This window comes from Jaculus jaculus, chromosome 2, assembly GCF_020740685.1.
Source record: "Jaculus jaculus isolate mJacJac1 chromosome 2, mJacJac1.mat.Y.cur, whole genome shotgun sequence".
Lineage (NCBI taxonomy): Eukaryota > Metazoa > Chordata > Mammalia > Rodentia > Dipodidae > Jaculus > Jaculus jaculus.
This window is the reverse complement of record NC_059103.1, coordinates 115,338,351-115,364,125: the sequence shown is the minus strand read 5'-3', so window position 1 is coordinate 115,364,125 and position 25,775 is coordinate 115,338,351. Positions and strand designations below refer to the sequence as shown.

At 42.3% G+C, this 25,775-nt stretch overlaps 1 protein-coding gene across 3 annotated transcripts in view; it reads right to left on the bottom strand.

Moving 5' to 3' along the window:
* Positions 1 to 506: 506 nt before the first annotated feature.
* Positions 507 to 25,775, bottom strand: part of Helq (helicase, POLQ like) — a 52,754-nt gene continuing 27,485 nt past the window's right edge. For all 3 annotated transcript variants that reach the window (XM_045143029.1, XM_045143027.1, XM_045143028.1), the window contains 7 exons: positions 22,747 to 22,969; positions 18,363 to 18,520; positions 15,012 to 15,110; positions 13,173 to 13,346; positions 9,023 to 9,136; positions 8,174 to 8,308; positions 507 to 1,310 (listed from right to left, as the gene is read on the bottom strand). In XM_045143029.1, coding sequence (XP_044998964.1) covers positions 1,182 to 1,310; positions 8,174 to 8,308; positions 9,023 to 9,136; positions 13,173 to 13,346; positions 15,012 to 15,110; positions 18,363 to 18,520; positions 22,747 to 22,969 — 1,032 coding nt within the window. In that variant the 3' untranslated portion in view covers positions 507 to 1,181. The remainder of the gene's footprint in view (positions 1,311 to 8,173; positions 8,309 to 9,022; positions 9,137 to 13,172; positions 13,347 to 15,011; positions 15,111 to 18,362; positions 18,521 to 22,746; positions 22,970 to 25,775) is intronic.

Below are 25,775 nucleotides of genomic sequence, written 5' to 3'. Positions count from 1 at the left end.
TGAGTGTACTGGGCTTTCTTATAAAGCACGGGCAAGAAGTTATTTATAGGAGTGTTGCGGAGACCCAAAGCAGCCACATTGAAAAGTCTCAACCCAACCTCCCTATGGCTGTGTAAGTGAGACTCCTGTCCCTTGATCTTCCATCCTCTAAATCCCCAAGGCCACACTCCACACTATCATTGTATACAGCTGGCATGGGGTGGCCGAGATCTCAGATGAGGGTCTGAAGACCTGTCCCCACTCCCTCTATAGGGAAAAGTCAACAAGTTCAATATGGAGAGTCTGTGTGCAGTCACAGCTGCTTCCAATAAAGATGGCAATAGTTTTCTTAGAGGGCTACGTCATACAACACAGAGAGACACTATTTGATTTTTTTTTAATTTAATTTATTTTTTTGGCTTTTTGAGGTAGGGTCTTGCTGTAGTCAAGGCTGACCTGGAATTCACTATGTAGTCTCAGACTGGCCTTGAACTCACAGCCATCCTCCTACCTCGGCCTCCCGAGTACTGGAATTAAAGTTGTGTGCCACCACCTGGCAAGTTCTGGGATTTTAAATATCCCAGTTTCATTAGAGAAATGGGTAAAGAGAGGGATGGGAATGTAGTTCAGTGTTATACCACATGCTTACCATACATAAAACTGTCACCACTGGAAAGCAAAAAAGGTCAGAAAATCATGAAGATATGGCCACAAAGGCTAGGGAGATGTCGAGGGAGATTTTGAACAGAAAAGTAAGGTACAGTATTGAAAAAAATTGAGTACTATGGGAAGGTCACTGTAGCTATAAGTGAGAAATACTTTCCAATTTCCTTTTTTATTAAAAATTCATCCACAGTTCTTAATGTATAATTAAAATATATTTTTCACTTATAAGGTATAGAGAACCTTTAATAAAACTTATATAATAAATAACTCAAGTTTGAAAATGCATTATCAGACAGCTTCAATGTATTTTTCTTCTTTACTTTGAGACAAGGTCTCACGTAGCGCGGGCTGGCCGTGAATTCTCTCTTTGCTGGAGAACTCCTGAACCTCCTGCTTCCACGGCTCAAGTGCTGGGATAACAGGCGTGCTACCATGTCCAGCTTACGATATCTACTTGAGCTGTTTTCTTCTTCTTGGTGGCACTGAGGATTGAACCCACGACCTCATGTATGATAGTCAAGTGTCCTACCGCTGAGCTATGTCCCCAGTGAAGCTTCATGCCTTATGGTGGAAGAAGAGTCTAGTACACCCGGGAAGTCAGCAGGCAATCTCAGCAGTTCTTCTGCTTCTTCTTGCAAAGCCTCTGCTTTTTCATGCAACAGCATCTACAATGAAAATCCAGTCATGAGGTCCATTTGCTAGAGACTTGCCAGCATTTTTCTGTCTTGTGGAAGCTGAGTCCTTGCATATCAGTAATCCGAAAGTAAATCTAAAAGTGAGACTGAAAAATGGCCACTTACAAACAAGTAATTTCAGTAAAAGAAGCTGAGGACTAGTTAAAACCATTTTAGCTGATCACTGTTCAGTGCATCAACAAGGAGCTTTCATACCCTCAAAGATTGGCTTTATTGAACACTTCAGTACTTCCAAATTAATTTTTAGTCTATAAAAATCTAAGAGAATTTTGCAAAAATTCTGTTAGCTCCTAAAAATATTATCCTTCCATACATATCTTATTCCTCAACATTTAGCATGCTTTAAAAACCCCATCAGTAGTTCTAAGAAATGTTTTATTCAAGCTTCTAAAGTGAACATGATCCCTGTCTCCCTCTCCTGATTTCTTTTTAAAATATTTTATTTGGTGAAATGGCTTAGTGGTCAAGGTGTTTGTCTGAGAAGCCTAAGGACCCCAGTTTGATTCCCTAGGACCCATGTAAGCCAGATGCACAAGGGGGCACATGCATCTGGAGTTTGTCTGAAGAGGCTAAAGGACCTGGCATACCCATTCTTTCTTTCTCTCTATCTGCCTCTCTCTCTCTCTCAAATAAATGAATAAATAAAATATTTTTAAAAATAAAATATTTTATTTATTTATTTGCAAGCAGAGAGAGCAAGAGAGAGATAGAGAAAGAGAGAGACAGAGGAGCACACCAGGGCCTCCAGTCACTGCCAATGAACTCCAGATACATGCACCACTTTGTTCATCTGGCTTCATGTGGGTACTGGGGAACTGAACCCGGAGCATTAGACTTTGCAGGCAAGCACCTTAACTGCCAAGTCATCTCTCCAGCCCCTGCTTTATTTTTAAATAGCTTTCCTTCTTTCCTTCCCCCCTCCCCCACCTCTGAGGTAGGGTCTCATTCTAGCCTAGGCTGACCTGGAACTCACAGTGTTCTTACCTCTGGGATTAAAGGTGTGAGACACCATGTCTGGTCAGAATTTTTTTTTCAAGGTAGCGTCTCCAGCTGAGGCTGACCTGAAGTTCACTATGTACTAGTCTCCAGCTGGCCTTGAACTCACCACAATCCTCCTACCTGTGCCTCCTGAGTGCTGGGATTAAAGGCATGTGCCACCACACCCAGTCAAATATCTAATGTACAAAAATATGAGCAAAATGAAATGATTGGCCTACCTCCAAAAACCAAAAAAGAAAGAAATGACTGCTTTCAGCCATGAAGTCTTGAAGTAAAACTGTTATGCAGCAGTATGTGCCTAGAAACATAAGAGCTGGAATTATCAGTTTCAGCTTATCATCTTTAACATATAGGCAAGTATAGAAATAGACACGTGAGTTCTGTCTATTGAAAGAACCTGGAAGCAATGGACATGGCTAGCTCCTAAAACTTGTCTACAAACACTGCTTTCACAGAAAGAAATAGTGGTTCTTTGGGAGGTCAAGGAAAATCCAAGGTGAACCTGGGCAGCTTGCTAGTCAGAGTGCCAGCAACTAATTACTGTTTCTCAGCTCCAGGTGCATCCTTCATTGTCTTCGAGAGACACTTCGACACTAGATGCTGCATCCGTGTTTTCTGTGCTCAGTGGCACCGTGTGAAGCTTGACGGGCAGATGGCATTGAAGGGACTTTGGGAAGAAGAGCTCTCTCTTCCCATGTGTCTTCTTATTGTTCCTGCAGGATGAGGTTAGTGTGCTCACATTCAGGGTGCTCATTCTAGTGAGTTGCAATTGCATTCCTGGGACAGCTTCCCATCAAGTTCTCAGGGCATTCAAGCTGACTTCCACAAAGTTCAGTAACCTCCCCAGGCAGCTGCTCCCTGCCCGCCCACACTGGCTTTAGCTCCATGCAGGTATCTATTGTCCACTGGGCCACAGCCACATCCTTTCCATTAGAATCTTACCGGAAAGAGGTGGTCTGGGTAGAGGTGGACCCTTTCTCCAAATGTGTTTCTTCCTATAATCTTCTGTTGACTCTTTAGAGGCCAACCTCTGTTCAGTTACTAATTATTTATATTAAACCTTTCTGTTCAAATTACTGTTTTCTTTTTCTTTTCTTTCCTTTTTTTTTTTGGCCTCTGAGGTCTGGGGAGATGGCTCAATGATTTAACAGCACTTGCTTAAGAGCATGATGGTGCAAGTTCAATTGTCCAGTGCCTATGTAAAGCCAGAGACAAAGTGGCACATGAATCTGTTCCTAATGCGCCTATGGCAAGGGGAGGCAGAGCCAGAAGAATCTGTGTGTCACCAGTCTAGCTAACTGGGCAAGTGGACTAGCACATGCAGCAGCAAAACAAGGCAGATCCTGTCTCCAGAAAAAAAGAAGGAGGGGCTGGGCCAGAGAGATGGCTCAGTGACTCAAGTGCTTGCCTGCAAAGCCTAAGTACCCAGGTTCAATTCCTCAGTACCCACATAAAGCCAGATGTACAAAGAGATACTTGCATCTGGAGTTTGTTTGCAGAGGCAGGAGGCCCTTGTGCCCCCATTTTCTCTGTCTCTTCTAGCCATCTCTCTGTGCTTGCAAATAAATAAACAATAGCTTTTTGCCAGGTGTGGTGGTGCATACCTTTAATTCCAGCATTTGGGAGGCAGAGGTAGCAGGACTGCCATGAGTTCAAGGCCAACCCGAGACTACATAGTGAATTCCAGGTCAGCCTGGGCTGGAGTAAAACCCTACCTTGCAAAACAAACAAACAAAAATCTTTTTTAAAAAGGCTGAAGGAGGGTGCTGGAGAGGTGGTTTAGCAGTTAAGGCATTTGCCTGCAAGGCCAAAGGACCTTGGTTCAATTCCCCAGGACCCATGTAAGCCAGATGCACAAGGTGGCACATGTGTCTGGAGTTCGGTTACAGTGGCTGAAGGCCCTGACACGTCCATTCTCTCTCTCCCTCAAAACTAAAAAAAAAAAAAATTAAAACAAAACAAAACAAAAAAAGGATCTGGGTATGGCGGCACACACCTTTAGTCCCAGCACTCGGGAGGTAGAGGTAGGAGGAGGATCACCTTGAGTTTGAGGCCACCCTGAGACTGCATAGTGAATTCCAGGTCAGCCTGGGCTAGAGCGAGACCCTCCCTCGAAAAACCAAAAACCAAAACAAACAAACAAACAAACAAACAAACAAACAAACAAAAAACGGGGGGAGGGGGTTGGAGGGATGACTTAGTAGTTAAGGCACTTGCCTGTAAAGCCAAAGGACCCACGTCCGATTCCCCAGGACCCATGTAAGCCAGAAGCACAAGGTGGCACATGCATCTGGAGTTCATTTGCATTGGCTGGATGCCCTGGTGTGCCCACTCTTTCTCTCTCTCCTTCTTTCTCTCTCTCTCTCTCTCAAATAAATAAATAAATAAATACATTTTTTTTAAAGGCTAAAGGAACTTGTTTACCCACCAGAGCTAAATGGTGAGACCCTATTGCTGAAGACATCACAGTCTGTGGCCACAGGACATTGGGAGATCATGCTGGAACTGAAAAGGAAGCCCGCTTGCTGCTGGCTAGCTCTCATAGTGCTGGGAGATAAAGGTCATTAACAGCATGAACAGTGGACCCTGCAAACTATAAAATCAACCAGCTAGGCATTACATATCAGTGTACTAGTGGCACACAGGCTATGGGGATAGTCAACTGGTCTGTGATGGGAGATAAAGCCTAAAGGAGAGATAATGCCTGTCAGAAAGTCTTCTGAATGCCTATGCTTATCCCCTTTGCTTCATGGTGCTCAGTCTCAGCTAGACAATCTTTATACAGATGGCAGCAAACACCGGGGAGACCCAAGACCCATCAGTACAACATGAAAAAAATGCTGACTGCCTACCATGAATTGTCTTTATCCCATCTGCCAGAGTGCAGGAGACATTACAGAAGAAATGGCAAATCAAATATGAGAGCTGCTCTCACTGCTAACCCAAGAACCTCTTCCATGGAGATGGTGGTAGATACTGAGGAGACTCAAAAGTCATCAAAGCAGAAAATCAGAGGTTGCTGAGAACTCAACACTAAAAGAGACTTTTAACATACCTGCAAGGTCTCAAGGAACATTTAAAAGAGGAGGTATAAAGACTGTAAGAGGGCTGGAAGGATAGTTAAGTGGTTAAGGTGTTAGCCTGCAAACCTAAAGGACCCAGTTTTGATTCCCCAGGGCCCACATAAGCCAGATACACAAAGCGGCGCACAAATCTGGAGTTCCTTTGCAGTGGCCAGAGGCCCTGACACCATTCTTTGTCCCTCCCTCTCTCAAATAAATAAATAAAGTTTAAAAAACAAAACAACAACAACAAAACATGAGTGGAGGATAGAAGAAAGCTACCTTATAAAAAATATATTATTTATTTGAGGTATACACACACACACATACACACACAGAGAGAGAGAGAGAGAGAGAGAAATAGGCAGGTAGAGAGAGAGAGACAATGGGCACACCAGGGCCTACAGCCACTGCAAATGAACTCCAGATGTGTGTGCCCCCTTATTCATCTGGTTATGTGGGTCCTGGGAAGTTAAACCTGGGTCCTTTGGTTTTGCAGGGAAGCACTTTAACTGCTAAGCCATCCCTCAAGCCTGAAAGCTAGCTTTATTTATTTATTTATTTTTGGTTTTGCGAGGTAGGGTCTCACTGTAGCCCAGGCTGACCTGGAATTCACTATGTAGTTTCAGGGTGGCCTCGAACTCATGGTGATCCTCTTACATCTACCTCCTGAGTGCTGGGATTAAAGGTGTGCGCCACCATGCCTGGTGAAAGCTACCTTTTTTTCTTTTTTCTTTTGGTTTTTCGAGGTAGGGTCTCACTCTGGTCCAGGCTGACCTGGAATTAACTCTGTCATCTCAGGGTGGCCTTGAACTCATGGCAATCTTCCTACCTCTGCCTCCCGAGTGCTGGGATTAAAGGCGTGCGCCACCACGCCCGGCTAAAGCAACCTTTTTTAAAGGCAGTTTTGGTTAGAAATTGAGGCACAAAGAGAATCAAGAGATACCACCCCACATTCCATCTTTCCCTGACACAAGAATGGTACAAATGGACTCTTGGAGTCTGATCAAGACTGATCTACAGAGCCCTCTGTTGCCCACAGTCCATCCCACTACTTGGCTAGAAGACCCAGATGAGAGGGCTCCAGGATCCATCCTTCTTCTCCACAAACAATTGTATCTTCCCCTTGTCTAACGGCTCCTTCTTCCAGTTGTGTCCCCACCCAATCCACTCAGCTGTTTCTCTGCTTGGCCTGCCTGTTTCTCTTTGCTGGGGCCACAAGGAGACATGTGAGTCTGGCTTCCTGCTTGCCCTGCCTGGCTGAGTGAGGGCTGGGAGGGAAAAGAGCATAAAATTGTTTTTTGGTCTGTGGGATCTTTTCTGCTTCTCTGCTTTACAGTTTGGGGTAACTTTTTTTTTTTTTTTTTTGGTTTTGAGGTAGGGTCTTGCTATAGCCCAGGCTGACCTGGAATTCACTAGGTAGTCTCAGGGTGGCCTTGAACTCATGGCAATCCTCCTACCCTTCCCTCCCAAGTGCTGGGATTAAAGGCATAAGCCACTACACCTGGCAGTTTGGGGTAACTTCTGTCTTTAATTACATGCATGATTTTCCTCTGGCTTCTGAATCTACTATGTGCATATTTTCCTTACACTCCAGATCTACCACATGGGTGCTCTCACCAACTCTAGGCTTGCTACCTGCGTAATTTCTTCAAACTCGGGGTAACCATGAATGTAATTCCTTCAATCCTCATCTCTCCTCTGAGTTTCTGGTTTCTGCTTTGGTATTTTCCCTAACCTCACCATTTGCCCTCTTAACCTCCCTCTACAGGAAAGCACATAGCAGATGCCACGCTGGTTTCTCCTAAGTCTCTATACAAACGTGGAGATTCTACTTCCTATGTGTTCACTGCTCTAGCTTTCCTTCCTAGATCCTAATTTCCTTAAATAAATACCATAATTTGTGATTTTCCCTTCAATAAACTTAATAGTTCATAATTTATCCTTCTTGAGTCCATTTTTATTATTTTTGGTTTTTCGGGGTAGGGTCTTGCTCTAGCCCAGGCTGACCTGGAATTAACTATGTAGTCTCAGGGTGGCCTCAAATTTATGGCAGTCCTCCTACCTCTGCCTCCCGAGTGTTGGGATTAAAGGACTGTGCCACCACGCCCAGCTGTTTTTATTAAATTCTTTATTAAAGGTAGGACATAATCCAAAACTTATGGTTCATAAATTCTTAGAGACCCCCCTTCCTGAACTCCAAAATCCTGCATAATGAGGAGTATGGGCACACCAGGGCCTCCAGCTGCTGCAAACAAACTCCAGATGCATGCACCCCTTGGTGTAGCTGGATTTACATGGGGCTGAGGAATCACACCCAGGCCGCCAAGTTTTCAGGCTCTGAATGCAAGTAGCTGAGTCATCTCTCCAGCTCCTAAGAGGCAACATTTAACCTCAATATGCTGGATGACTTTTGTACTGCTAAGAGTACCTAGAAATAGACTAACAAGGCATTCATAAACTGAAGACCAGGTGGCAGGCATGCTGAGGAAAAGGACTGGGAAAATGCTATTAGGAGAGAAGGGGAGAACTGAGAAGCATTCAGAGTTCCCTGGATTTCAGTGAATATTTAGTTTTTTATTGTTTAGTCTGTCCCCTTCCTCTCTCTAGAAAGCTCTGTCATTATAGACTCAGTATTTGTACCCACAAATTATAAGCATGTTTTTGTGTCTAAAAACTGTTTCATGAGTGAAATATTTTGTTCTGACCTTTAAAGTATAAGGAGACAGCACACTGAGAGACTGAAGAGTCAGAGGTGGTGTGCTTGCTTACCTTTGCCGACGAAACAATTTGCTTGGCCTGGCGTCTTGATAAATGATCAATTGTCCTTATTAGCACTTCTGGATTGGCATTAGCTAAATGCACTAGAGTTTTGTAACCTGCATTGTATAATTGTTTTGCTCGACCCTAAGGTGTTAAAAAATACAGTAAGATAAGAATTGTAATTAGGAAAAAAATCCACAAGCAAGAGACAGGAACACTAAAAAAATAAAGTAAACATAAAGAGACAACACTTCAGAATGCTAGGAAATTTATAAAGATATATTTGGGTGACTCTAGTTGGACTACAAGAGAGATCTCTTTATGCTGGATAAACCAGCTAGCATTATACACTAGACCAGGAATGAGAAACCCAGTACGATGCTTAGACAAAAGGCTTTCCCTCAGATCTGGGTGCGCTTGTGGGATATGTGTGCTTACCAAGCAGAACTAAAATCCAAATACTCTGAAGCTGATGGCTGACTATAAACAGAAGGCTGATAAACCAGTTGGGACCCTTTCTTCTCACAATCTTAGAGAACATAAATGCCCCTTGATGGCACCAAATCAACCAGCAGAGTCCAGCACTCAGCAGCACTCTGCGGGAGGGGAGGAAGGCAGGGTGGCCATCACAAAGGTTAGGACAGACATTCTTTTGGGAGAGCTCAACCTTTTCTTGAGGTTTTCACCATACCTGCTTCTCAACTAGCAACATTTTATTTTAAAAAGAAAAAGAAAAAAAAGACTTCCATGACAAATGGACGATAAGGCTATTCCTATTGTTTCACAAACTTCACAAACTGGGAAAACTTGGTATTTCTGTTAGTGGGAAGCTCGGCTGAGCAAGCAGGAAGCACTGACCTCTAAGACTCCGGTGACTTCCATGAGCGGGATTAGCTCGGCCTGTACGCAGTATGTCAGCTTCTTGGTAAGTTCCACTAAGAGGGCTTTGTATACCCAAAACTCCTCCAGTTCCTGCAGAAAGCAAGGGCATGTAAAAGCTTAACTTACATAAGTTATTTCAAGTGTAGCAGGCGTTCAGATAGGATGTTCTGGAGCTCGGTTAAGCCAGACATGAAAGATGATTCCAAGCACAAGTATTAGGAGAAAAAATAGTGGGAACTTGGTAATTTGGGAAGAAGAAAAAGATTAACAAATAGTAAAATAGGGCTGGAGAGATGGCTTAGTGGTTGTCACTTGCCTGGAAGCTTAAGAACCCAGGTTCAATTCCCCAGTATCCATGGAAGCCAGATGCATAAGGTGGTACATGTATCTGGAGTTTGTTTGCAGTAGCTGGAGGCCTTGGTGCGCCCATTCTCTCTGTCTGTCTGTCTCTCTCTTTAAAGCAAATAAATATTTAAAAGATAGAAACAGGGCTGGAGAGATGGCTTAGCGGTTAAGCGCTTGCCTGTGAAGCCTAAGGACCCTGGTTCGAGGCTTGATTCCCCAGGACCCACGTTAGCCAGATGCACAAGGGGGCCCACGTGTCTGGAGTTCGTTTGCAGCGGCTGGAGGCCCGGGCACGCCCGTTCTCTCTCTCCCTCTTTCTCTCTCTGTCGCTCTCAAATAAATAAATAAAAATAAAACAAAAAAATTAAAAAAAAAAGATAGAAACATATAATCAATATACTAGGAAGTAAGTGTATAGCTTTTCTTCCCCAACTAAAACCAATTCTTACCTCTGAGAATTTACTCTCAGGACAAAATACTAAATATGGAAAGATTCATATGCAACATTATACTCGATGCAGCATTATTTCAACTAATAAAATTACTGGAAATCAAGCTGGACATGGTGGCACACACTTTTAAAATTTTTAAATTAAAAAAAAAATTTACCGGGGTGTGGTGGTGCACGCTTTTAATCCCAGCACTTGGAAGCAGAGGTAGAAGGATGATCTCATGAGTTTGAGCCCACCCTGAGACTATATAGCGAATTTCAGCCTGGTCTAGAGTGAAACCCTACCTCGAAAAAACAAAAAACAAAACAAAACAAAAAAAATGTATTTATGTTTATTTATTTGTGAGAAGAGAGAGAAAGAGAGAGAGAGAATGGGCCTTCCAGGGCCGCTAGTCACTGCAAATAAACTCCAGGCTGATACAACACTATGCACATCTGGCTTACGTGAGTACTGGCAATTGAACCTGGGTCCTTAGGCAAGCATCTTATCTACTAAACCATCTTTCCAGCCCCTCAATTTATTTATTTTTTAAAATATATTTTATTTATTTATTTGAGAGAGAGAGAATGGGCTCACCAGGGCCTCTAGCCACTGCAAAAGAACTCCAGACACATGTGCCCCGTTGTACATCTGGCTTATGTGGGTCCTGGAGAGTTGAACCAGGATCCTTTGGCTTTGCAGTCAAGTGCCTTAACTGCTAAGCCATCTTTCCAGACCCCCTCAATTTATTTTTTAAAAATGCTGAATTCTGGAACTGGAGAGATAGCTTAGTCATTAAGGCGTTTGCCTGCAAAGTCAAAGGATCCCAGTTTGACTCTCCAGGACCCATATAAGTTAGATGCACAGATGGCACATGCATGTGGAGTTCATTTGCAGTGGCTGGAGGCACTAGCGCACCCATTCTCTTTCTCTCATGCTCTTTCTCCCAAATAAATAAACAAAATATATTTAAAAAAACTGCTGAATTCTTATTTTAGCAGTATATGTACCAAATATATTCTTGAAATGTTCCATTACAGCAGTTTATTTTTTGGTTTTTCGAGGTAGAGTCTCACTCTAGCCCTGGCTAACCTGGAATTCACTATGGAATCTCAGGGTGGCCTTGAACTCATGGCAATCCTCCTACTTCTGCTTCCCATGTCCTGGGATTAAAGGCATGCGCCACCACGCCTGGCAGCAGTTTATTTTTTAAAGGTCCTTTCTGGCCTGTGAGTTTTATTATAAGAGTATGTAATGCACAGAATACTGTCAACTAGCCATAATGCAGCCACTAAGAAAGCAGCTAATGTGGATAGGAATATAGCTCAGTTGGTAGAATGCCCGCCCAGCATGCATGAAGGCTTCCCTGTGTTCAGTACCCAGCACCAAATCACACTGGGCCTGGTGATAGATACATGCTTGTAATCCCAGCACTTAGGAGGGTGGAAACAGAGGATCAGAAGTTTAAGGTCATCCTTGGCAACATCGTAAGTTTGACGACAATTTAAGCTATAGGAGACTGTGTTTAAAAATAAAACAAAACATATATACATACATACATACATACATATAGCCCTGAAATTGCATTAATGTGGGTCTGCCTACTGCATAGGTTACCAGTTTTCCTTACTGGTTAAACTTCTGTGAAATTTTTTCTACTATCTATAGTAAAAATCATCTCTGAAGCTGGGCGTGGTGGCACATGCCTTTAATCCCAGCACTTGGGAGGCAGAGGTAGGAGGATCGCTGTGAGTTCAAGGCCACCCTGAGACTACATAGTAAATTCCAGGTCAGCCTGAGCCAGAGTGAGACCCTACCTCGAAAAAAAAAAAAAAAATCATCTCTACTTAAGACCCTATTGCTGAAGACTGCACATACTTGGGCTGCAAGATCACTGAGAGATCCTACTAGAACTGAGCTGAAAACCTCCTCCATGTAGACCAGCTGACAGAAAGCTGGAAAAAGCCACACTGCATGCAGCTCAGTGGGAGAGAGAAAAATCATCAGTGAAGATACTCAACAGTGGACACTGCAAGCCTTATATTTGGCCAAACATGCCAACGGGTGCAATAGTGGCGCGTCTGTTATGGGGGAAACCAACTGCCCTCTAATTTGATTGGAGGCCTGCTCCATGGGAGGGAACACATTCCTGGTACTAAAAACCTACAACAGATGTAGTCATGAGCTCTAGGGCTGTAACATCTGCTGCTGTCTGGCTAAATGTATATACTATGCTCATCAAACTGCCCAGTAAGCACTTCTCTTAATGTTCATACCCATATATTAATGCTACTCTCACAGAAATATAACACACAAGATGAGAATGAGGCAGCTCCAGTAGGCAGATTTTGTATATATCCTCGAGGCATGTTAAATTTTTCAGATACACTCCAAATGTTGGTCTCTTTCAGCAAGGAATAAAGAACGAAAGACAGATAGAGTCTGTTGACAATGTCCTTATCCACCTTCTGAAAGACCCAATCAAATAAATTCATGTAGTAGATGGACAAAAGGTAATGTGAATGAAATAGCAGTAAAGGTTAGTAAGAGGAGAGGGGTTCACTAGAAATGCTTTATTTGCAAAGCATTCCAGCCTGGGTTGAATTCCTAAGCCATCTACATAAACCCAGTTGCAAAAAGTGGCACAAGTGTCTAGTGTTTCTTTGCAGAAGCAAAAGGCTCTAATGTGTGTACACGTGTGCACACATACTCAATTCTGTATTAGGTGTGGTTTAATCTCAGCACTTGGGAGGCTTAAATATGAGGACTGCTGTGAGCTGAGGCCAGCCTAGACTAAAGAGTAAGCTCAGTTCAGGTCAGCTGGAGCTAGAGAGAGACCCTACTTCAAAAAATAACTACCTCCCACCAAAAACCAAAAAACCCCACATTTGTTTCTAAATATCTTTTTTTTTTCTTTTTTCCAAGGTAGGGTCTCACTCCAGCCCAGGCTGACTGGAATTCACTATGTAGTCTCAGGGTGGCCTCAAACTCATGGTGATCCTCCTACCTCTGCCTCCCAAGTGCTGGGACTAAAGGCATGTGCCACCATGCCTGGCTGTTTCTAAATATCTTAAACCATTAGTGGTGACCCCAAAACAGGAGTAGCTGCATATTTTCTATTTATCCTTATGTACTTGAGTTGATTCAATAATTTTTACATTCTTACCATTTGCACGTACATAGTACTTTTGCAAGGAGATAGAAATATTTTCCATAAATGTTGAGTGTTTTGCAAGTAATACAGTAAGTGAGAAGTGAGAAAACACAGAGTGACTAGCTGGTTTCTGAATTTAGCAACAGTTACAATGAGAAGATGCACAGTGTACCTATTGCATGTTTAACTGCATTACCTCACAAAAATGTAACACACAAGATGAGAATGAGGCAGCTCCAGTAAGCAGATTTTGTACATATCCTCGAGGCATATTAAATTTTTCAGATACACTCCAAATGTTGGTCTCTTTCAGCAAGGAATAAAGAACGAAAGACAGATAGAGTCTGTTGACAATGTCCTTATCCACCTTCTGAAAGACACAATTAAATAAATTCATGTAGTAGATGGACAAAAGGTAATGTGAATGAAATAGCACTAAAGGTTAGTAAGAGGAGAGGGGTTCACTAGAAATAACATTGACTTTTGTTTGCTTGCTTGCTTGTTTTTTGAGGTAGGGTCTCACTCTAGCTCAGGCTGACCTGGAATTCACTCTGTAGACTCAGGGTGGCTTTGAACTCATGGCAATCCTCCTACCTCTGCCTCCTGAGTGCTGGGATTAAAGGCATGCGCCACCACACCTGGCTAGTAACATTGATTTTTAATATAGGTACTTACGTTTACCAGTTTTCCAGTTACAGAAAAGAAATATTGCAGATTATTTCCAGTTTAAACTAATCTTCCTTCTATGGGGATAGAAATGGGCTTAATTATGGGCCCCCACCTAAATGTCCAAGGTCTTACATCTGGTATCTATAAATGTAACTTTATTTGGCGACAGGATCTGTGCAAACGTATGTAGCGCAGGACTACACTGAATGAAGTAATTAGGGTTTACAGTGGGCCCTAAATTCAGTACCTGGTGTCCTCCTAAGAAGAGAGTACACAGAGACACAGAGAAGAAGGCAGTTTGAAGGCAGAGGCTGAGGCCAGAGAGGTGCATCTATAAGCCGTGGAACGGGAGTGCTAGCAGCCACCACAGCTAGGAGAAAGATGGGAGGGTTTCTTCTTCCACGCCTACCATGGGGACCAGTGCTGCTGGTTATATTGGTTTTGGACTTCTGGTTACCTGAACTGTGAGAGAGTAGATTTCTGATTTGGATGGTGGTGGTGGTGTATGTGTGTGTGTTTGAACCCAGGGACACCCATATGCTAAGCATGAGCTCTATTACTGAGCTATGACCCTAGCCATTTTCTACTGTTTTAAGCCACCCATCTGTGAGTAATCTGTTCAGAGCAGCACTAGGAAATGAAGGAAGGAGGGAAAGAGGAAGGGAGGGAGGCATCTATATTTGCCATGGTGTATTTATGTGTAACTGTAAGACAAATGCATGCAGATAAATATGTTGGCAAGCTTGTGTATAGTATGAACTGTAGGTGACATGCTGCAATTTCCCATGGTCGTGACAGTGTTTCTAAAGCTAACACAGTGAGAAGGAAAGTGCTTCCTCACTCTACAACTTCTGCTCTAAGCACCTGCTCTTGCCTATGATAGCTAGTGGTTTTATTTTATTCATTGCTAGTATCAAGCAAACTTAGAAACAATCCCATGCTTAAAAAGAGGATGCATTGAAGGAGAAGAAGCAGGCATGGCTACAACCTCCACACTTAGGAGGCTATTGTCTACACAAATTTAAAAGCTAGAAAGGGGACTATGGAGATGAAGCTCAGAGCTTGCCTAGCATGCATGAGGTTCTGGGCTGTGTCCCCATAAAATAATGCGTGGTGGCACATTCCTGTAATCCCATCATTCAGTAGGTGAAGACAGAGGGATCTGAAGTTCAGTCATCCTTGCTACATAGCAAGTTTGAGACCAGCCAGGTCTACATAGTGGGTTTTAGCCAGGCCAGCTGGGGTTGGAGAAGGATGCTTTCTCAGTCACCAACCACCCCAGCAAAAAAGGAAACATAAAGATTAAATCAGCAACGGAGAGGAGAAAGGATATTAACCTCATTAAATCAACTTAAAGACATGGTACCTTCCTGATGGCTTGTCCTGATGCTTTCTTCCCAATAAAGCTTTCAGAGACTCCAAGAAGAGTGGCTACATTTTGTTCTGCCACACTGAGCTGACTGAACTGCACAGAGGAGGAGTAAACATAATGAAAAATATCATTTGAGATAAATCTAGTATTTATTTGGAGGTCAAATTTTCATGATTTTAAAGGATATGAAAAATGGTATAAATTTATTTACAGCTATTACAAATCATAAAATACAGCATTAGGATATATCCTACTTTAATGGAATTAGTCATATACAGTGAACAATGTTTCAAGTTGGGCATGGTGGCACACATCTTTAATCCCAGTACCAGGAAGGCTGAGATAGGAGGCCAGCCTGGGGCTATAGAGTGAGTTTCATGTCACCATGGGCTACAGTTAGAATGAAACTCTGGGCTCGAGAGATGGCTCAGTGGTTAAGGTGCTTGCTTGCAGACCCTAATGACCCAGGTTTGATTCCCCAATGCCCACATAAAGCTGAATGCACAAAGTGGCATATGCATCTGGAGTTCCATTTGCAGAGACTAGATGCCCTGGATGCCCATTCTCTCTCTGTGCTTGCAAAGAAATAAATAAAAGTATTAAAAAAATAGAATGGGACCCTACCTGATAAAAAAATATCTCCCTTAAAGAAAAAACAAGGGCAAACAAACAACAAAAAACAGTATTTCGGTCACAACAGACTACATGTATAATGAGGGTTCAATAAGATGCTATGGCCTAGTGATACTATAGCTGTCTACTTGTATGGGCACACTTTGATATTCCTACTGATGAGCTTGTCTAACAATGTGTATCTTTTCTTTTTTTAAAAAAAATTTAGTTATTTATTTGTAAACAGAGAGAGCAAGAGAGAGGAGAGAATGGGCGCACCAGGGCCTCCAGCTATTGCAAACAAACTCCAGGTGCATGCACCACTTTGCATACCTGGCATGGGTACTGGGGAATTGAGCCCAGGTCATTAGACTTTGTAGACAAGCACTTTACCCACTGAGCCATCTCTGCAGTCTAACAATGTGTTTCTTAGAACATATTCCATCACTGAGTGACACATGACACATGCACAAAAGACATACTACAGTACTGGTTTTCCTGGATGATGTGACTATGTTTACTGTTTGATAGAACTGGGAGAGGGAGAAGAGAGAAAAGACAGAAAGTAACTGTACCATACTTAAAAAACTTATAGTCGTGATTTTAAAACATGACATTAGCCGGGCGTGGTGGTGCACCCCTTTAATCCCAGAACTCAGGAGGCAGAAGTAGGAGGATCGCTGTGAGTTTGAGGCCACCCTGAGACTCTAGTGAATTCCAGGTCAGCCTGGGCTAGAGTGAGACCCTATCTTGAAAAACAAAAACAAACAAACAAACAAAGTTAAAAAAAAACATGATATTAGTGGGCTAGAGAGATAGCTTAGTAGTTAAGGTGCTTGCCTGTGAAGCCTAAGGAACCAGGCTCTATCTCCCCCCCACACCCAGTACCCATATAAACCAGATGAACAAGGTGGCACAAACATCTGGAGTTCATTTGCAGTGGTTGGAGGCGCTGGTGCAACCTTTTTTTTCTCTCTCTCTCTCTTTCTTTATATATATATTTGGTTTTTCAAGGTAGGGTATCACTCTGTAGCCCAGGCTGACCTGGAATTCACTACAGAGTCTCAGGGTAGCCTCGAACTCACAGCGATCCTCCTACCCCTGTCTCCCAAGTGCTGGGATTAAAGGCATGCGCCACCACGCCCAGCTTCTCTCTCTCTTTCAAATAAAAGAATTCCTGAAGTCTTAAAAAAAAATGACATTAGAAAAGTCGTTAATTTCCCGACATTAAAGGCTGTATATTGAAGCAGGGCGTGGTAGTGCACACCTTTATTCCAAGCACTTGGGAGGCATCGGTCGGTGGACTGCTGTAAGTCCGAGGCCACCCTGGGATTACATAATGAATTCCAGGCCAGCCTGGGCTACAGAGCGAGACCCTACCTTGAAAAACCAAAGGGGGAGAAACCCAGCTGTATACTGAGGGCTTAAGGGTGCATCTTCAGGCTGGAACACATGGTTAGTATAATTAGGACCCTGTGATAAATCCTCAACACCAAAAAACAACCAACCAGGCTGGCCACTGTCTCCAATACGCATTCATTTAGCCAACCTGTTCAAGGTAAAACCCCAACATGCTGTACTCTATCACCTATTTTTGTCACATGCAGGGCTAATTCTATTTGATACTGGCTATTGGATAAATCCTTCACAGTTACTAAAATCACTGGATTTGGTATATCATAGTACTTCACTATGAAGAGCTTTCACAAAACTAGACCGTCAGTCATCACCAGATCTGAGTAGCACTGTCTTTGGGGGATGAGACCAGAGATAATGCTTTTTTCTTCTCTGGACCTTTCTTAATTTAAAAAAAAATTAAAAAATATTTTATTTATTTGCAAGCAGAGATATATGAACACACACAAACAGAGAGAATGAAAGAGAGATAGAAAGAGAGAGAGAGAGAGGGCATGCCAGGGCCACCAGCCATTGCAAAGGAACTCTAGATGTATGCACCACTTTGTATACCTGCATGGGCACTGGGGAACTGAACCTAGGTTGTTACACTGTGAAGGCAAGCACGTTAACCACTGTGCCATCATCTCTCCAGCCCTGTAATAAAATCTTTCTAGAGCTTGGGAGATGGCTTACAGGTGACTCTTGCTTGCAAAGTCTGCTGGCCTGGAATCAATTCCCTAGTACACAGGTAAAGCTAGGTACACAAAGTGGTGTTTTTGTCTGGAGTTTGTCTGCAGTGGCAAGAGGTCCTGGTGTGCCCATTCTTTCTCTCTATTCTCTCTCTCTTGGTCTGTTTCACTCTTTGCTTGCAAATAAATATACATACCAAAATGCACCAAAAAAAAAAACCCATTATTTTATACAATATGTTTAAAAAAGGAAAAGCTGGGTGTGGTGGTGCATGCCTTTAATCCCAGCACTTGGGAGCCAGAGGCAGGACTGCTGTGAGTTTGAGGCCAGCCGGGGCCTACACAGTGAGCTCCAGCTTGGCTGAGGCTAGAGTGAGACTATACCTTGAAAACAACAAAAACAAAAAAGAACTCTGAAGGACAAAGAGGCCCAATTCCAAATATATTTCAATGGGGGGAGGGAGGGAGTTACCATGGGGTATTGTTTACAATTATGGAAGTTGTCAATAAAAAACAAAACACAACAAAACAAATATATTTCAACAGAGAGAAAGAAAAAGTAAATAATCACTTGACAAGCTCATTTGGCAAAGATCATATTATCCTTCGTAAACTAAGTACTCTAAGTTGCTGTTTGTTTTCTTACCTGTCTGAAGTACACCATCCAATCAGGGTCACACTGAGGAACCAGATCATACGGGGTTGTCAGGTAGATTAGATGGAGAAGGCTTTCAAGTACAAGTCCTTCGAGACCTTTCTTTAAGTCTCTATAGAGAATGTTACAATAAGCCAAATCTATAGTTCCTAAAAGAAAGGTATCTTTTATTACTATTAAAGGGGGAAAGAGGCAACTTTAAATTTTAACTTATTAGAGAACAGAGAGAGAGAGAGAGAGAGAGAGAGAGAGAGAGAGAGAGAGAGAGAGAGAGAGAGAGAGGGAGGGAGAGGGAGAATAAGAGAATAGGCACTCTAGGGCCCCTTGCCACTGCAAATGAACTCCAGATGCATATGCCACTTTGTGCATCTGACTCTATGTGGGTCCTAGAGAATCAAACTTGGTCAAACCCAGGCCTATAGGCTTTGCCATCTCCCCAGCCCCAAAGAAACAATTTTGAATAGAGACATATAGCTGGGAATGGTAGCTCATGCCTGTAATCTCAGCACACAGATCAGGAATTCAAGATTAGCCTTAGCTAAGTAGCAAGATTGAGACCACACTGGGTTGGTTACATGAGCTACTGTGTCAAAAAACAGTCTTGAGCCGGGCATGGTGGCACATGCCTTTAATCCCAGTACTTGGGAGGCAGGGGTAGGAGGATTGCCATGAGTTCAATGCCACCCTGAGACTACATAGTAAATCCCAGGTCAGCCTGGGCTAGAGTAAGACTCTACCTTGAAAAAAAAAAAAAAGTCTTGAGTGGTTTGACTTTAAGGAAGTATGTTTAACCTCATAGAGTTTTAGTTTCCTCAACTTAAAAAATTTTTTTTCTGTATTTTATTTATGTATTTATTTGAGATAAAGAGAAAGAGGGAGAGAGAACAGATGTGCTAAGGTCTACAGCCACTGCAAATGAACTTCAGACACATGTGGCCCCTAGTGCATTTGGCTTACATGGGGTCCTGGGGAATTGAACTGGGGTCCTTTAGCTTTGCAGGCAAGCACCTTAACCACTAAGCCATCTTCTTCAGCCCTATTCCTTAACTTAAAAAAAAAAATTATTTCAGAGAGAGAGAAAAAAAACAGAGAAAGATAAAGAGAGAACTGGGCCTCAGCCACTGCAACTGAACTCCAGACGCATGTTGCCACATTGGCTATATGTGGGCACTGGAGAACTGAACTAGGGCTGTCAGGTTTTGCAAGCAAGCACCTTTAACCACTGAGCCATCTCTCCAGCCCTTTTTTTCTTCCCCTCCTATTATGCAGGTCTTGTGTAGGTAGTATCAACCACAGCAAGGTCATGAATATCAAGGCCACTTTGGAAGGTTATTTTAATAGTAATACATATATTAGAAAGCTCTGATCCAACTATTCTATTTTTGACGATGTAGCCAAGAAAAACATTTCCATATGTACCTAAGATATACAAATTGAGAAGCCCATGAAGCTGTTTATAATTGTGAAAAACTAGAAACAATGCAAATGACCATAAATAAAAGGATGGTTGAATAAACTGTTAAGCCATACTATGGATGACTACAGTATTAGGAAGAAAATGTGGCTGGGCGTCATAGGGTTAGGATACTCCCTGCTACTCTGAAGGCTCAGGCAGGAGGATCACACGTTCAAGACTGGCCTGGGCTACAGAATATATTCTAGATCAGCTTGCACAACTCAGTGAGGCTCTGTCTTAAAAAAAAAAAAAGGTTGGGGATGTAGGTCAGTGGGAGAGAGTTTTTCTATCAAGTATGATGCCTCAGGTTTAATCCCTAGTACTACCAAAACAGAGGGGCAGGGAAAAGAAAAGAAACTTAAAGAAATTGATCTGTTGGGCTGGAGAGATGGCTTAGCGGTTAAGGTATTTGTCTACAAAGCCAAAGGATCCCAGTTCAATTCTCCAGGACCCATGTAAGCCAGATGCATAAGAGGGTGCATGCATCTGAAGTTTGTTTGCAGTGATTGGAGACCCTGGTGTGTCCCCCTGCCTCTTTTTCTATCTCAAATAAATAAATAAAATATTAAGAAATTGGTCTGCTAAGATGCTCATGTACTATAAATAAGCCCAATCCCATGGCAAGTGAGATGTAAGTATGCAATCTGTATGACATTATGCTAAGCATACAGCTGCTACATATCAATAAAAATTATTTGTTTAGGGGCTCAGCAGTTAAGGCACATGCCTGCAAAGCTGGACAACTTGGGTTTGATTCCCCAGTGCCCACATAGAACCAGATGCACATGAGTCTGGAGTTTGTTTGCAGTAGCAGGAGGCTCTCCTCCTGCTCAAATAAATAAATAAACATTAAAAATATTTTCAAATAGTACTTGTTAGGGCTGGGAAGATGACTGAGTGGATAAAGGCATTTGCTTACAAAGCTTGTTGACATGGATTTGATTCCCCAGTATCCATATAAAGCAAGATGAGGGCTGGAGGGATGTCTTAGCAGTTAAGATGTTTGCCTGCAAAGCCAAAGGACCCAGGTGTGATTCCCCAGGACCCACGTTAGCCAGATGCACAAAAGGGCACATGTGTTTGGAGTTTGTTTGCAGTTGCTGGAAGCCCTGACACACCCATTCTCTCTCCCCCCCTCTTTCTCTGTCAAATAAATAAATAAAGTAAAGCAAGATGAACAGAGTGGCACATGCATCTGGAATCTTTCTGCAGTGGCAGGGGACCCTGGCACATCCATTCTATCTTTTTCTTGCTGTTCTCTTGGTAAAAATTTAAAAAAAGAAATTAAATTTGTTAAAAACAATACTTAGACCGGGCACACGCATTTAATCCCAGCACTCAGGAGGCAGAGGTAGGAGGAGTGCTGTGAGTTCGAGGCTACCCCGAGACTACATAGTTAATTCCAGGTCAGCCTGAGCTAGAGTGACACCCTACCTTGAAAAACTAACAAACAAACAAATAAGCAAATAAAAACAAAACTTAGAGCTACATGTGTTCATGTATTATGAAGAGAAAAATACAAAAAGGTGTGGAACATATACCACCAGTATTATTTTTGGTAGGCTGTATGTAGCTGCTGAGGGAGGGATGACTTTGTTTTTCGAGGCAGGGTCTTGCCCTAGCCAAGGCTGACCTGAAATTCACTCTGTAGTCTAGGGTGGCCTCAAATTCACGGTGATCCTCCTACCTCTGCCTCCCAAGTACTGGGATTAAAATCATGTGCCACCAAGCCCAGCAATCTTTTTTTCTACATACTTGTGCAATATTTTAATTCATTATAATTAAGAATATTTTTCAACTTTTGGAAATTCCAGTATCTTATAAGATTAAGCTAATATAAAATTACAAATCCAAATTAAAGATAGGAAATAGTTTAATTTCTATTTTTTCCAACATATTTCCCAAGATACTAGTGACATTTGGGTGAACTCTTACCCAGGTAAGCAGGATGCACAAGGGGGCACACGCATCTGAAGTTCATTTGCAGTGGCTGGAGGCCCTGGTGCACCCATTCTCTCTCTCTCTCTCTCTGACTTTTTCTCTCTGTCTGGCATACTCAAATAAATAAAAAAAAATTTCTTAAAAATTTAATTTTTAAAAAATATTTTATTTTTATTTATTTTTTTAAATATTTTTTGTTGTTGTTCATTTTTATTTATTGAGAGTGACAGAGAGAGAGAGAGGGAGAGAGGTAGATAGGTAGAGAGAGAGAGAATGGGCGCGCCAGGGCTTCTAGCCACTGCAAACAAACTCCAGATGCGTGCGCCCCCTTGTGCATCTGGCTAATGTGGGTCCTGGGGAATCGAGCCTCGAATTGGGGTCCTTAGGCTTCACAGGCAAGCGCTTAACCGCTAAGCCATCTCTCCAGCCCTATTTTTATTTATTTATTTGAGAGAGAGAGAGAGAGAGAGAGAGAAAATGGGCGTACCAGGGCCTCCAGTCACTGCAAACTCCAAATGTGTGTGCCTCCTTGTGCATCTGGCTTATGTGGGTTTTGGGGAGTTGAACCTGGGTCCTTTGGCTTTGCAGGCAAGTGCCTTAGCCACTAAGCCATCCCTCTAGTCCTTAAAATATTTTTATTTATTTATTTGCAAGCAGAGAAAGCCGAGGGCGGGGATGGAGGAAGGGCATGCTAGGGCCTCTAGCCGCTGCGAACAAAATCTAGACACATGCACCACTTTGTGAATCTTGCTGAACCCCTTTTTTTTTTTGAGCTGAAACTACCATTTATTTATTTATTCCTGCTTGTCAAGTAACAACACTGAGAGGTACATAGACCTTATCACAACTATAGCAGAGAAACCAACCACTGCCATCTGGTAACATTTTGTGGGATTCAAGTCCAAAGCACTCTAAATTCTCAACAAGTAGAAGACCAGGCTGAAAGCCATCATGTCATTCTCATGGTTGAACTCTTACCCTTAAAAGAAGCTCGTCCCAATTTTGTAATATGAAAATTACATTGTGACTCTTCTTCAGAATTATGAATAGTGTCTTTCTGTAGGAGTCCTTTCTCGATCAGGTATTGAAGTGATTCAACAGTTATTTCCCAGAGACTTTTCTCTTTCAGTAAAATCTTTTGCTGAACACCAAAAAGCGTACCCTTCATAAATTGGTATATGTCACAAAGATTTGTTGCAATCTGAAAAAAGTCAAAGAGCACTTTCCTTAGTTAAAGGCTTTACTTGTTTATTAATCAGTGTTACTCATCCCCATATCTCAAAGCTGTTCCAATAAACAATTAGCATAAAATCTATGCAACTACAAAAATTAACAAGACAAATGATTTAAGGAAAAAGAAAATTATCACATTCATGCTTTTATGAAAACATGTCCACATTTTTTTGGGGGGGGGTCTTTTTTAAGGTAGGGTCTTACTCCAGTCCAGGGTGACCTGGAAATCACTCTGTAGTCTCAAGGCTGGCCTCACACTCACAGTGATTCTACTATCTCTGCCTCCTGAGTGCTGGGATTAAAGGTATGTGCCATATCTGGCCGACATTTTTCATTCAAAAACTTTTTAGGTTTTTATAGTATCTCTAAAGCTCAGCTCTGTTTATTTCCAACCAGTTTTTACTAATTCCACTCCTTCTAGAATCTTCTCTTCTCCCATTCTACCTGCCTGTGGAAGTATTCTTTAGCTTTAAAAATTAGACTAGGGCTGGAGAGATGGTTTAGTGGTTAAGGCATTTGCCTGCAAAGCATAAGGACCCAGGTTCAATTCCCTAGTACCCACATAAGCAAGTTGCACAAGGGGGCACATGCATCTGGAATTTCTTTGTAGTGGCTGGAGAGCCTGGCATGTTCATTCTCTTTCCCTCTCCCTCTAAAACTAGATACATAAAAATATAAAAATTAGACTATAAACTGGGCATAGTAGCACATGCCTTTAATCCCAGCACTCAAGATGTAGAGGTAGAGGATCACTGTGAGTTCAAGGCCAGCCTGAGAGTACAGAGTTGAGTTCCAGGTTAGCCTGAGCTAGAGTGAGACAAGCCTAGGCTACAGTGAGAACCTACTTCAAAAACAAAAGAACAGACTACAAATAAAAAATAATCTACTATAACAGAATGAGGCAATATTTTGCCTGAAATATTACCTAAAAAAAATAGTATTTTTCTTTTGCCTGTTGTTTGTTTCTCTATTCCTGTTCTCTCACTCTCTTTTCTCTCCTCTTCATGTTCATTATTTCAATGCAAAAAAATAATCATAAGGGGCTGGAGAGATGGCTTAGTGGTACTTGCCTGTGAAGGTTAAGAACCCAGATTCAATTCCCCAGAACCCATATAAGCCAGATGCACATGGTGGTGCATGCATCTGGAGTTTGTATGCAGTGGCTAGGTGTACCCATTCTTTCTCCCTCTCTCTCATAATAAATAAATATTTTTAAAAATTTACACTTTGGGCTGGAGAGATGGCTTAGTGGTTAAGCACTTGCCTGTGAAGCCTAATGACCCCGGTTCGAGGCTTGATTCCCCAGGACCCACGTTAACCAGATGCACAAGGAGGTGCACACGTCCCGAGTTCGTTTGCAGTGCCTGGAGGCCCTGGCATGCCCATTCTCTCTCTCTTTCCCGCCCCCTCTCTCTGCCTCTTTCTCTGTCTGTCACTCTTAAATAAATAAATAAAAATAACAACAAAAAAATTTTAAAAAAATTTACACTTTACTCCTTAATTAATATTAAGAAGGAAAACTGATGAATTAAAAAAATCTAAGGTGGGCGTGGTGGTACACGCCTTTAATCCCACCATTTGGGAAGCAGAGATATAAGGACCGCCATGAGTTAGAGGGCAATCTCAGAAAAGTATGTTATGCTATTGAGCTTTCTTTCTTTCTTTTTTTTTTTTTTTTTTTTTTTTTTTTGAGGTAGGGCCTTGCTCTAGCATAGACTCACCTGGAATTCACCATGTAGTCTCAGGCTGGCCTCAAACTCACGGCAATCCTCCTACCTTTGCCTCCCAAGTGGTGGGATTAAAGGTGTGTGCCACCATACCTGGTGAGCTTTATTTTTCTACTTGATGAAATCTCAAAAGTGTTTCACATTTTAATAAACACATCATAAGGTAAAAATGTTATAAATGAAAAATGTATTTAATATGCATAGTCTATGGAACATGATGGCTTAGCAACACTATGCTCTACAGAATACTGGCTGCTGACCCTCAGGAGTGCACAGCCATGGCCTACTACAGCGGCTCAGCATTACAAGAAAGTACTGTATTGTAGGATTCTGGGCGCATACCACTCCTAATATTGGCAGAAGTACTGGACTGTCCACATAAGGATCTATCATTTAACAGTCCCTTGTATTTCCCACAACACCCACCAAAGCCTGGGACTTTTATAGGTAGCAATTATAATCTGAGCTTGTATACATAATTTTTTTTTTTCTTTTTCTGTTTTGGTTTTTTTTTTTCTTTTTGGTTTTTCGAGGTAGGGTCTCACTCTGGTCCAGGCTGACCTGGAATTAACTCTGTAGTCTCAGGGTGGCCTTGAACTCATGGCGATCCTCCTACCTCTGCCTCCCGAGTGCTGGGATTAAAGACGTGCGCCACCATGGCCGGCTGTTTTGGTTTTTTGTAGTAGGGTTTCACTCTAGCCCAGGCTGACCTGGAATTCACTACATAGTCTCAGAGTGGCCTCGAACTCAACAGTGATCCTCCTACCTCTGCCCCTGAGTGCTGGGATTAAAGGTGTGTACCACCATGCCCAGCTTGATTTTATATATTTCTTTATGTTTATTTACTTTTCTGTAAGCCAAGAGAGGGAGATAATGAGAATTAGAGAGAGGGAATGGGCATGACAGGGCCTTTTGCCACTACAAACAAACTCCACATGTATGTGCCACTTTGTGCATCTGGTTTTAGGTGAGAACTGGGTAATCAAACCTGGGCCATCAGGCTTTGCAAGCAAGCACCTTTAACCAATGAGCCATTTCTCCAGACCT